The 12,833-nt window shown below is 37.1% G+C and overlaps 1 protein-coding gene across 4 annotated transcripts in view; it reads right to left on the reverse strand.

Moving 5' to 3' along the window:
- TTC17 (tetratricopeptide repeat domain 17) overlaps positions 1-12,833 on the reverse strand; it is a 159,105-nt gene that overhangs the window by 95,174 nt on the left and 51,098 nt on the right. For all 4 annotated transcript variants that reach the window (XM_033205332.1, XM_033205331.1, XM_033205333.1 and 1 more), the window contains 7 exons: positions 12,544-12,704; positions 11,023-11,135; positions 8,175-8,321; positions 6,676-6,791; positions 6,354-6,519; positions 5,066-5,143; positions 4,704-4,928 (listed from right to left, as the gene is read on the reverse strand). In XM_033205332.1, the coding sequence (XP_033061223.1) occupies positions 4,704-4,928; positions 5,066-5,143; positions 6,354-6,519; positions 6,676-6,791; positions 8,175-8,321; positions 11,023-11,135; positions 12,544-12,704 (1,006 nt within the window). The remainder of the gene's footprint in view (positions 1-4,703; positions 4,929-5,065; positions 5,144-6,353; positions 6,520-6,675; positions 6,792-8,174; positions 8,322-11,022; positions 11,136-12,543; positions 12,705-12,833) is intronic.

Here is a 12,833-nt window from a genome sequence, read left to right on the forward strand (position 1 = left end):
TATCATTAAAAATAGTTAAAAAAGGCCGGGCGCGGTGGCTCAAGCCTGTAATCCCAGCACTTTGGGAGGCCGAGACGGGCGGATCACGAGGTCAGGAGTTCGAGACCATCCTGGCTAACACGGTCAAGCCCCGTCTCTACTAAAAAATACAAAAAAAGCTAGCCGGGCGAGGTGGCTGGCGCCTGTAGTCCCAGCTACTCGGGAGGCTGAGGCAGGAGAATGGCGTGAACCCGGGAGGCGGAGCTTGCCGTGAGCTGAGATCCGGCCACTGCACTCCAGCCTGGGCGACAGAGCGAGACTCCGTCTCAAAAAAAAAAAAATAGTTAAAAAGATCTAAGAATGTTTTATTTTCAAAATGTACAATATATCCCTATGAAAAACAATGCTTATGATTTATCCAATTACCTGTTTTTGATTCGGGCTGTTAGATCATCAGAAATGTCTCACTGTAACCAAGGCAGGGGATAAAAAATATTCTAGAGTAAGGAATTCTAACCTAAGTAGCTCAGATTACATTCAAACTATTACTTAGTAGTTCACACCCAGATACAAAATTAAATCTCATACTTAGACTTCAAATGTATCTTTATATTTTGCATCAGGAAACAAAGTGTTATAATTATCTCTATGACAAAATGATGGCTGTTAAAATATCTTGCATTGAGATAAACTGGTTAGCATTTTGGAAAAAAAGTTGAACTTTCATCCCTTGATCCAAAAAATAAGTACTGAGTATTTACTATGTTGCAGGCATAGTTTTGAGCATTGAGGTTACAGCAGAAAATAAGAAAGATAATTGCTGCCTTCATAGACCTTACAGTCTTGTGTAGGGGTGTCAGTGAGTAAAATGGGAAAGAGAAAAATATAGAAGGAAGAAATAGAGGTAGTACTAGGTGAGGGGGTGCATCATTTAAAATAGAGTAGTATTAGAGGGACTTACTGAGAAGCTGGTATTCATAAGACTTTAAGGAGGTGGAGCAAGCAATGAAGAATCTTGGTGGGATGAAGTACTGCAAGCAGAGAGGATAGAAAATGCAAAAGCCCTGAGGTAGGGGCATGCTTAGTATGGAGGCAAGTGAGGCTAGAACAGAATGTGCTAAGGAATGACTTGACAGAGACAAGGTCAGAAAGGACCTTCTACACCATTACAAACTCGTATTTTCCCGTGAGTTCTATAGAGAGCCACCACAGGGATCTGAGCCAACAAATAACAACATTTGACTTTTTATAAGGATTTCACTGCTTGCTCTATGAGAACAGACTGGGGAACAATGGCAGAAGCAGAGAGACCAGTTTAGAGGCTACTAAAATAATCCAGACAAAAATAATTATGGTTTGGATGGGATAGCAGTGGAAGCAATGATAAGTAGTAAAATCTGAGGTATATTTTGAAAACAGAATCAACAAGGTTAGCTAGTGCATTGAATTTTCCCTGAGAATAGGAGAAAGGTGTGAAGGAAGTCCCTAAGTGTTTGGTCTGAGCTACTGGACAGATAGCTTTATTATTTCCTGAAATGAAGAAGACTGGGAAAAAGAAATTTGGAAAGGTGTTAAGGAGCTTGGTTTTGGCCTTTAGTTCTAGAGTGCCCTTTAGACATCTAAGTGGAAGTGTCAAGTAAGCTGTTGAATAAAGGAGCCTGGAGTTCAGGGCAAAGGTGACAGGTAATTCAACAGGAAATGGGCAGTCTTCTCAAGATATGAAGCTGAACAACTGGATATCCAGGTAAATATGAACTCTGATCCCTACCTCACACTACAAAGAAAATTTAACTTGAAATGAATCATAGATCTAACTGTAAAGCCTAAAACTATAAAATATCCAGGAGACAACACAGGAAAAGATCTTTATACATCTGAGAATCAACTATTCAACGATTAAGCCACAGAAAACAAAAACAAATAGTTTTGTAAGAACACTTGAAAATCTAACAATAGAAATCAACATTGAAAAGACTGGCAAACTTAAGGGCAATTTTTAAATGCTAAGATAAAAAGGCAAAGAGGGAAAATATTTTTAACACATGAGAGATGGAATTAAAGAGTTTATCATACAAAGGGTTTGCACAAAGTTTAAAAAATAACATTCCAAAATGAACAAAATGTATACACAAACTTTTACTTTAAAAATACCATTACAAGCCTGGGCGCAAGGGCTCACTCCTGTAATCCTAGCACTTTGGGAAGTCAAGGTGAGCAGGTCACTTGAGGTCAGGAGTTTGAGACCAGTCTGGCCAACGTGTTTCTACTAAAATACAACCTTGTTTCAACTAAAAATACAGAAATTAGCCAGGTATAGTGGTGTACAGCTGAAATCCCAGCTACTGCAGAGTCTGAGGCACGAGAATAGCTTGAACCTGGGTGGCGAAGGTTGCAGTGAGCTGAGATCATGTCACTGCACTCCAGCCTGGGTGACAGAGCGAGACTTTGTCTCAAAAACAAAACACAAGCACAAGATAAAACTTTACGTTACAAAAGAGAAGTGGTATTTTTAAGCAAGCAAACTTGTTTTATAAATGTTAATTCAGAGGTAGCATAACACGACTAGAGTATTTGCTCTGTGGCCAATCTCCCTGAGTTCAAAACCAAGCTCCGTGACTTTCCACAAATCCCTTATTCTATACATTTAACTCTTAAAAGTTTCCTCATCTATCAAAGCGGAAATTCAATCTCACAGGGTTGTTGTGAGGATTAAATTAGTTATTACATGTAAGATGCTTAGCATCGTGCCTGGCTCTAGTAAATAATCAAAAAAACTAGCAGTTATTTCAGTTGTTCAATTCTAATAAAGACACAGGTGGAATTAATATTTTTAGACCTTGTTCATGGCAATATATATTGGCCCAAACATTTTAGTGGGTTGTTTTGTATTTTGTTCCAGAGCCATCAAAATATTCATTCACTTATTGATTTAGTAATTCCACTGTTAACAATCTTTTAAGGCCTTTGCAGAAAACCATCGATGATAACAGCTAAGCACTGTTAGCAACCTAAATATGCAACAACAGAAAAGTAGGTTGTGGCGTATCAATTCATTGGTCCTTTACACAACCATTTAAATTGATGGCTTTAAAATTAGGTAGGAATAAATTTTTTAGAGATCACCTGTACAGTAGAGTTGAAACATTATGAAATATTTGCATAGAAGACATGCTTATAAGGAAGAATTTCCAAATGTTGATAGTTGGAAAGAGGGTGCTGATTAAGGTACATTTTTGGGGCAGGGTGCGGTGGCGCATGCCTGTAATCCCATCACTTTTGGAGGCCAAGATGGGAGGATTGCTTGAGCTCGGGTGTTCAAGACCAGCCTTGCCAACATGGTGAAACCCCATCTCTACAAAAAAATACAAAAATCAGCCATACGTGGTGGTGCACGCCTGTAGTCCCAGCTACTAGGGAGGCTGAGGTGGGTGCACTACTTGAGCCTAGGAGGTGGAGGCTGCAGTGAGTCATGATCACGCCACTGCACTCCAGCTTGGGCAACAGAGCAAGTCCCTGTCTCAAAGCAAAAAAAAGGTATATTTTTGGGGTACCCACCCTGATCCATTAATTTATCTTCTTATTCTTATTGTAGCACCATGGTATTTAACAACTAAAATTTTAGTATTTTAAAATATCAAAAGGTAACCGATCACTAAAGGAGGTCTTTTTTCTTCAGAAGACTACCTACATCCCTTGGCTGAAAACAGTAAAAAGGGAACCATGAAAAGTTTCAAGGGAATACCGCTATATTGCGCTTTCCACTGCCTACTTTGTCACATCTGTTCCCACTGTACACAGTAAGCATTAGATACACAGTAAGCATTAGATACCTGGTACACAGTAAGCATTAGATAAATATTTGATGTACTTCTCTGCCAATGTGACCTATTTCATAATATTGAGATTGTAAACTTTTGCTTAAAATCCAGTTGTGAATTTGTGTATTTCAAAGGAAAACAGGCAACATTTTCTTCTCATCCTTAAAAAATCAGTTTTCAGATACCGTAAATAAACCTAAACCATTCATGCACATCCCTTCTGAAGGTTTCTTTGGATATAAAACCTATAAACATTTAGACATTAGGTATAAAATCAATTTAATTGTATATTTATTGTAACTGAATTTCATGAAACCTAAAATGACAGGAATTATAACATCCATCCTGATTTCAGAGATGTTAAAATATGAAAAACAAAAGTTATATCTTCAAAACCATTAACTACAAAGCACCGATGTAACTCCATAAGCTGCATGTGAGAGGTTTGGGGCACAAAAATCAATGTACCTATTTACTCTTATCAAAACCACCTTTGAATTGTCCTCTGGCTTGAATGGCATAAATAGTTCTATAAATTAAAGTTGTAAAACAGTGTAATATTAAGCAGTGTGCATGCTGTGATGAGTAGGATAAAATACAAACCAGATGTTTCAGACTGACATAAAAAAGTGGCAGTATATTTTTACAGCTATGTTATTGTTATTTAAATGTAAGTTTCCAAAAAAACTTAACTGTATAATTATAAATTTCACTCAAAATTTAAAGAACACATCAAAATAAAACAAAACAAAAGCTTTTTCACACTCTTTTGAAATAATGCAAATTCTACTGTGAAAGACAAAATATGACATTTTTTAATGTTTTCCCTAGAAAAATACGAATTGTAATCTAAATTTGAGTTACCCTTCATAGTATACGGAGCTATGAAAACCCCTAAAACCTCACCTCAGAGCTATTGATGGCCAAAGCTTGAAGTAGCAGCTTAGTGGCATCAAGATGAAGGCCGTAATGAATCAAAAGGTTGGCCAAGTTGACAAGAGGAACATCTTGGTATTGAAGTGGAGCTAAATTCAAAGCCCTCTGAAGACAGGCAATAGCAAAAGTGCTATTTCCTACTGCTCTCCAGTATAGTCCAGCTTCATTGAGTATGAGCCAGACAGGAGCATTTGGCTGCAAAATCCAAAAATACTTCAGTTAGTACAAGAATACAGTACTTGTTCTAAATAAGATTTTCAATAAGTGCATTTTAACTTTCAGTTATAATTCAGAAGCATTTAAGTTTTAGATGTCTAAAGTAAATGACTCACCTTATTAATAGCATGAAATAAGAAAGACCCAATTTCTTCTTCTGGGATAGTATAGTTATTAATACGGGAAAGCAAAATCTGAAACATCAAAAGGAAGACTGACTCAATTGAAAATAACAGGGAAGACATTTGAAAGAATTTCTATAGATGGCAGTCTTTTCTTGAGCTCCTCAGGAACAGCTAATCTGAACAAATATTTATAATCATATATATGACATAAATTCATTGACATACCAACAGGTGTTGACTTGCTCACATGTATGTAACAGTTTGTTTAACTAAAAAGTTAAAAAGACATATATACCCACACACATTAAAGTAACCTACCATACCCCATTAAAGTCAGCCTAAGTGTTCAGAACCCAAGAAGAAATTATTTAACAGACAACAGCATGCAATATCTGATGTAATAAAAATCTACTATCTTTCCTTCCTGGAAAATACCAGATCCTCATTATTCTACTGCATTGTTCCTGCAGCATTTATATAACCGTAAGCAACTCTAAGGCACAGATCATGGTCTGTTTATCTTTGTATTCCTAGTATCCACAACAATGTCTGGCACATAATGTTCATGCCTAAGGAAATGTCTGTCGAATGTAAGTAGTAATAAGTGCCTATAGTTTTGAAATTAACTTAAAAAAAGAAAAGAAGAGGTGGTTGTGATGGTCTGTGATTGCTAACAAGGTAATTTTTTTCATTTTTATCTATGGAATGATATCTAATATGGTAATCTATAGTAATAAAACATTCGTAGTTACATATAACTAATAGGAATTTAGGAAAAGAGCATAACCGAACTTCTAATGTTTGCAGAGTCGTTATCAAATTAATATAAATTTATCAAATTAATATAAATTCCTAGGGACCTCATATAAGGTCACAGCAGGGTTGATAAGGCCAGAGAAAGAGATTCTTCAAGCTTTCAATTTATATAAACTTCTGGGGGCCTGGAGGATGCAAAGCTAACTTTTAGTGGTTGCAATGGCCTGTATTACATCGACTCCATTAGATAATTGAGAGTTCTGTGCTACTCATCTTTGAAGTGCTCTGAGTTAGAGGAATAGTGTTTAGGTGATCTATGTATAGCAGCCCCGAGGAACTCTCTGGCACTCTTTTAAGAGCATGACTGACTTCGCCATCATTTCACCAAGTCTTTAACTCTATCCTTCCATTTTATATACTTAAAGCTCAACAGCTACCTTCTATCAATTTTTTGTTCCATTTAAGAGGCTTCTGAAGTCACCCAGAATGGACGGCAATAAATACCAGCCTAAGTGAGCCTTACTTTTCGTGCATGGTCATCTGGCATTTTGGCTTTCAGATCCATGCGAACCTCTAATTCTTTGACTAAGTAGGACAGAGTGTGGCTTTTTCTGAAGTCAGTTATGGAACAGTCAGGGGTTTGGGCCTCTTCTTCTGTAGAATAATCATCACTGCTGAGTTCGTGGATCCTGGCACAAGAAAAAGGAACAAGATTCATATTTTCAAAGTTTGGGTGACTTCAAGATAAAGACTTAACCTTTCAAGTCCAAGGCTGGTGCTCTCAAAGAACCGCCAGATGACAATCATGCAGAATCAAGTGCTTTGCCAAATCCATCAGCACTTGCCTGAGTCCTTTGTTTTCCGGAGGCAGAAAATACGTTGGCAATTCCCCACCAACAGGGACTCTAGGGTAGCTTTCTGTACAATCTGCTCTTTTAGGCCACAGAATATGCTGTTTGTCCTGATAAAGAAACAATATTTCTCATAAATTTCTTTGGATTCAATATTTCAATATGCCAAAGAAACTTTTAAAATGATATAAATATACTACAATAACTGAACAAAACTATAATACTTTAAGATTATGGTAGACTCTATAATATTCCTGCTACTGCAGATTATTAATCTAAGTCAGTAATTCTACCTGCTTTACCACGGACTGGTTCAGGGTTGGGCGGGTATAAGCCAGTTGAACCACTGAGACACAAGAAGAGGCTTGCTTGGGGTTTTTGGGAAAGAGAAGCAAGTCTTAGGCTCTTATGTTACTTATGAACAAAAAATCATGTTGTTCCAATTGCTGCTGGCTGTCATCTTATGACCATGAAAAAAACCAAGCTTTTGGATGAAACCAATACTGTGGATGGCAGAATGAAGAAAAAAAAAAAAAAAGAAAGAAAGAAAAAGAAGAAATGGGTCACTGATGACATCACTGGGCCACTGAATCAACCAAACCTGAAGTTTATCCTATTTCTGGACTTCCTGTAATAACACGCACGTTTTGTGTTTAAGTTAATTTGAGGTGGAGCTTATGACTTGTACCTGAAAGCACACATAAGCCTATAAAATCTGGCATTGAACACTATTTTTCCCTAAACTAAGGTCTTTTTTTGCCAATGCCAAAGTTTAACAATTGTTTTATGATTTGTAAAATGTTCACTTTCTCTAAATATAAGATGTACCAGAGGCTTACTAAACTTAAATCTTGAAGCCATCAAACTTTGGGGGATTTATATTACATACAATTAAATCTAAGTGGCTGTTTAATTCTGTTAAACCCTTGATTAAATTCTGAAAATTTAATGGTGAATAAAAAACACATAGTCTCTGTCCTCATACCGTGGTATCTCCCTCAGCTAACCTACAATTCTTTCTTAGCTAGTCTAGAAATGCACATGTACTAACTTGTTTATTGTCTATGTCGTCTACTAGATAGAATAGGCTCCAGAAGAGCAAGGGGGCTTATCTATTACACCGCTAGCATTAGCCTAGCACACAGATGGGAGCCCAATAAAAGAATGCTGATCAAGCGAAGCATATAAAAACATACTCTTGGGTCAAGTTTAGAAACTTGTTAAGGTTGCTAATAATACTCAGAGGATACAGCTTTAAATTGAAATCAGGGTGTCTATCTGCTCTACTTGATTGGGAAAAACTCAAGGCAGAAATTGCATCTTACTCATTCACTACCTAGCAAAATGGCTTCCATTTAACAGAAATGTAACACACATTTGCTGAACTAATCTGAACAGTCATAGAGGCCACATTAATCAGTGAGGTTGAGGGCACTGCTTTAATGGATCTTGTCAGTTTGAGAAAACTGCTTCATCATCCTCTATTAACTTACCCTATATGCATCAGAGTCCCTGCCCCAAATCCAGAGAATAGAATGGGCTACGGGAGAAGACTTGACCGAATCATTGATATCACTCTGATTTGATTGAACATCAAAGTTCACAGACATCATACTGGAGGTTGATGAATCCTCACCAAACTAGAAAATGAAACAAAAAGTTCAATCAAATTGAAAGTGGAAAAGGAGTTGTGACTATAATTTAACTCACACCAAAAAAGCGAGTGAATACTCAAAATTAGTAGAAAATCAGAAAGTAGCTCAGTAATAAAGCAATTGGATCTTTTAATTTTAAGAGCTATGCCCCAATGATATTCTTTCATGGATAATACATAGTTAGCAACTTTCAGTAACTTTGCCATTGGACTATGAGAAAAATGGCATAGGTCGTTTTCCTGTCCCTTTGCTTCATTTTTATGATTTAGTCTCTTTAGGTTAATAATTAGCTAATTTAGAAATCTGGTTCATTATTCCCCTTTTCTTCCTACACTAAAATGCTCACCACTCTAAAATTAGTGTGCTGTGTGTAGGTAGAAGCGAGGGAACTTAAGAAACTGTTCTTAAGTGTTCTATCACTATCACTTAAGGATTAGACTGCATTCAATCAATTACAAATAAAAGTTTTAGGGGTGAAAGGGTAACCTAGAAGATGAGAGAACACAAACATATACAGCCTTCTTTCAAAGCAAGGTGGAACAATGTTGGATATACTTACAAGATGCTTGTGTATTTCTGAAACCTTGCTAGAGAATGAGAATGGGACTGGGGATGGGATGGGGTAGGAAAGACATAAGAAAAAGGAATGAATATGATGAATTTGTAGCTCTAGGTCTTTATGAATAGGAATGGATTCTTTCACTGTATAGTGGTGACACAATTTTATGAGTATAGTCTATTGGAAGCTACACTCCTTCAAATGGTCTTGAGACCATCAAAAAGTCCAAAAGGCACACTGGGTTTCAATCTATTTCATTTTTAAACATCCCCGTTTTTCCCTTTAAAATGCTTGGTTTTAAGACAGGGAGCTATAATGCCAGAGGGTGTGAATCTGGTCTTTCTTTATTCTTTCCCTTGGAAACCAAACACGAGATATTGCTGGGAGCTGGTTTACAATACTCACAGGAAGCTTTTGGTCCCTATCACTATTTACCCTTTCAAACGGCTTCTTAATTTTTGTCTCTTATTTTTTCCCAATGCAGTCTGGATTTTTCCAGATTAAAGAGTTCTAAGTTTTTGTGGTTTGTCCTGCTATAGATGGTCTCCTAATCTCTTAGTTATCTTAATTAGTTATTGCTGAAAATTTCTATATCTACAATTAGAGACATTACGAGTTTTCTCTAAGACAGAATAAATGTTGTTTTATTTCTAATACAGGTTGAGTATCAGTTTTCTGAAATGCTTGACCAGCAGTATTTTAGATTTGAGATTTTTTTGGATTTTGGAATATTTTATTACACTTACCTGTTAAGCATCCCAATAAAAATGTGAAATCCAAAATGCTCCAATGAACATTTCTTTTGAGCATCATGTCAGTGCTCAAAAAGTTTCAGTGTTTGAATCCTTTTTTTTGATACTCAGAATTCTGGCTGTACTTGCTGTCTGTATCACTTATTCAACATCAATTATATACTATTTGGTATCATTATATTTTCGTGTTAGTTCTTCCCAACTAGATAGATTAGGATTGTATATGTGTGCGTGTGTGTGTACACATATGTGTGTATATAGAGACAGAAAGTGAGAGAAAGCACACCTAGCAGTGTGCTTAATAAAGATTTTCTGGGCCAGGCGCGGTGGTACACGCTTGTAATCCCAGCACTTTGGGAGGCCGAGGCGGGCAGATCACCTGAGATCGGGAGTTCAAGACCAGCCTGGCCAACATGGAGAAACCCTGTCTCTACTAAAAAATACAAAATTAGCTAGGCGCAGTGGCACATGCCTGTAATCCCAGCTACTTGGGAGGCTGAGGCAGGAGACTTGCTTAAACTGGGAGGTGGAGGTTGCGGTGAGCCGAGATCAGGCAACTGCACTCCAGACTGGGCAAAAAGAGCAGAACTCCATCTCAAAAAAAAAAAAAAAAGATTTTCTGTCGATAATGAGCATTTTGTTGGTGGTACTGGTTGAGGCAATATAATTGGACTGATTACTTCAGGAAACAAATAGCATGGTTGTTCTCAAATTTTAAATAGGTCTTACTCTAACAGGTAAAGTGGGGAGATGAAAGCTTTGAGTTCAATAATAATAATAATAGCCCAATTCCAGCTCCTATGGTAAATGAGAAAAGAATCAAATGCATGTGCATATAAATAGGTAGATGGTACTTTGAGAAAGAGAAAGCATCCATGGAGTTACTGAGTACTCCCTATGAAATCTGACTTCGTAAACAAAACAGATCATCAAAATCTCTCTCTCTCTCTTTTTTCGAGACAGTCTTGCTCTGTTGCCCAGGCTGGAGTGCAATGGCGTGATCTGGGCTCACTACAGCCTTGACCTCCAGAGCTCAGGTGATTCTCCTGCCTCAGCCTCCCGAGTATCTGGGACTACAGTGCAAGCCACCATGCCTGGCCAATTCATATATGTTTTTGTAGAGATGGGGTTGCACCATGTTACCCAGGCTGGTCTTGAACTCCTGGGCTAAAGTCATCCTTCTGCCTCTGCCTCCCTAAGCGTTGGGATTACAGGCATAAGCCACTGTGCCCAGCCTCAAAATCTTAAAGATCTAAATGATAACCACAAATTTTAGAGATCAAACATATAAAGAATCACAGGAAAAAAACAAAAGTTTTTTAAAATATTTATAAAGCAAAAGTTTATAAGAACTAGATTGGACCAAGAAAAAGACCTGAACATAGTCCACATTTTCAAAGATATCTCCACGATGATAGCGTACAGGCTGGTCCCACTGGCAATGTAAACTATGCTGCTGGTTTACCAGTCGGCATATCTGATGATTTCCTGGAAGAAGAAAGGAAATTACACAAATGATGAGCAAGGTCAACAATGCCAATGTGATTTTCTTAGACTAAGTCATTTAGTATCAACCCTGTATCCCTCAAGAGCCTAGCAGGCTACTTATATAGGATGTACTTATATAGAGAAGTATTCATTAATGGTTAATCAAATTAAATCATTTTAAGAAGTCTCAGTTTTTCCACCTATAAAAACAAAGGGACTCCACTAGATGATTACTGAGGTATCTTTCAGCAATTATAGTCTTATGATTGTAAAATCTATTGATTACATCGCTTTAAGAGACTGTGGCTATCTTTCTGGAGAGAATTTGCTTTATATATGTCATAATTTTGTTTCAAATGCATATGTAAGAGCTCTAGTTGCATTTCAGTAGACTGGGCAGTAAGTAATTCCAAAGACTAAGCATACTCTTTACACTCATAATAGCAAAGAAAACGTGTTAAGGGAATTGTAAAATAAACTATAAATGGTCACAGCTAAGCATCAAAGGGTTAAGAGGCTTTCTTGACGAACATACTTATCAAGGGAGAAAGGCATAATTAAGAGATTCTATTAATTTATTCTCTGCTGTTCAGTTGTCAGATCTGCTCCCTCGTAATTACAAACAAAACATTCTAGGTATAACCAAATCATTGCTCTCATGCCAATCGAAGTTCCTATAAACCAGTGGTTCTATTTTTATGGATCACAGATGCTTAAGAGATTTTAATAAAAGCTATATACCCTCTTCCCAGGAAAATAAAATTGGACACATACCCAATTCTATATATAATTTTTGAGAGGATTTCAGAACCCCCTGAAACTAATCCATCGATCCAGGTTAAAAATTCCAGTCTAAAATTTTACTTCTAAAATGTTGCTTGTAATAGAGCAAGAAAAAAAGGAGTATGGATGGGTTGTTTCTAGGTGGGTCTGGCTTATATTCCCTTAGTGTAAGGCCTTGTTACACCACAGTGCAGAGTTTTCAGACCCAGGGCAACAGCCATCACCTGGGAGCTTATTAGGAAGGCAGGCTCTCAGGCCTCAATTCAGACTTACTGAATCATAATCTGCATTTCAACAAGATCTCCAGGAGACTAATATGCATACTAAAGTCGGGAAAAAAAACAAACAAACTGATGTTGAGCACAGAAGGCAAATAACTTAAGATTTCTAGGATCTGCAAGACTTGTTTTTTATTTCAAAATGTAAATCTGAAAAAAGCAAGGCGGACCACACCAGCTCCCCAAGCCTCCTGGTATACCCACAGTGATGAATCATGCTTTCAAGATGTAGGGAAGTCATAAACACAACTTCACACTGCTTTAAGGCTATAAGAAAGTTAAGATAGTAAAGCATGCTAGAAGCGAATTTCCTAACCTGTCTTCAGTTACTTGGAGTCACTACTTACCTAACTGTGCCTCTTTTGCCATCTGAGTCTCATGAATGATATTTCTTAAGATTTGCTCCTCCTGAATCAGTTTATGTTTTTCTAGGATTTCCTGCTGTCTCAGGTAGTGGTCATGCTGCTTTTGATACTCTTTTAACTCATTCAGTGTTCGCTGGAGAGATCTTAACATTTTTTAATACCAGGAAAAAGTTAGAGCTATAAAATCATAAAATTTTAAACCCACTTAAATGCATAGATTTTTCTGGTTCTCAGCAACAATTACTGCGTGTTTTCCTTTTATTTAACACACA

Source organism: Trachypithecus francoisi, unplaced genomic scaffold (assembly GCF_009764315.1).
Source record: "Trachypithecus francoisi isolate TF-2019V2 unplaced genomic scaffold, Tfra_2.0 Lachesis_group8, whole genome shotgun sequence".
Lineage (NCBI taxonomy): Eukaryota > Metazoa > Chordata > Mammalia > Primates > Cercopithecidae > Trachypithecus > Trachypithecus francoisi.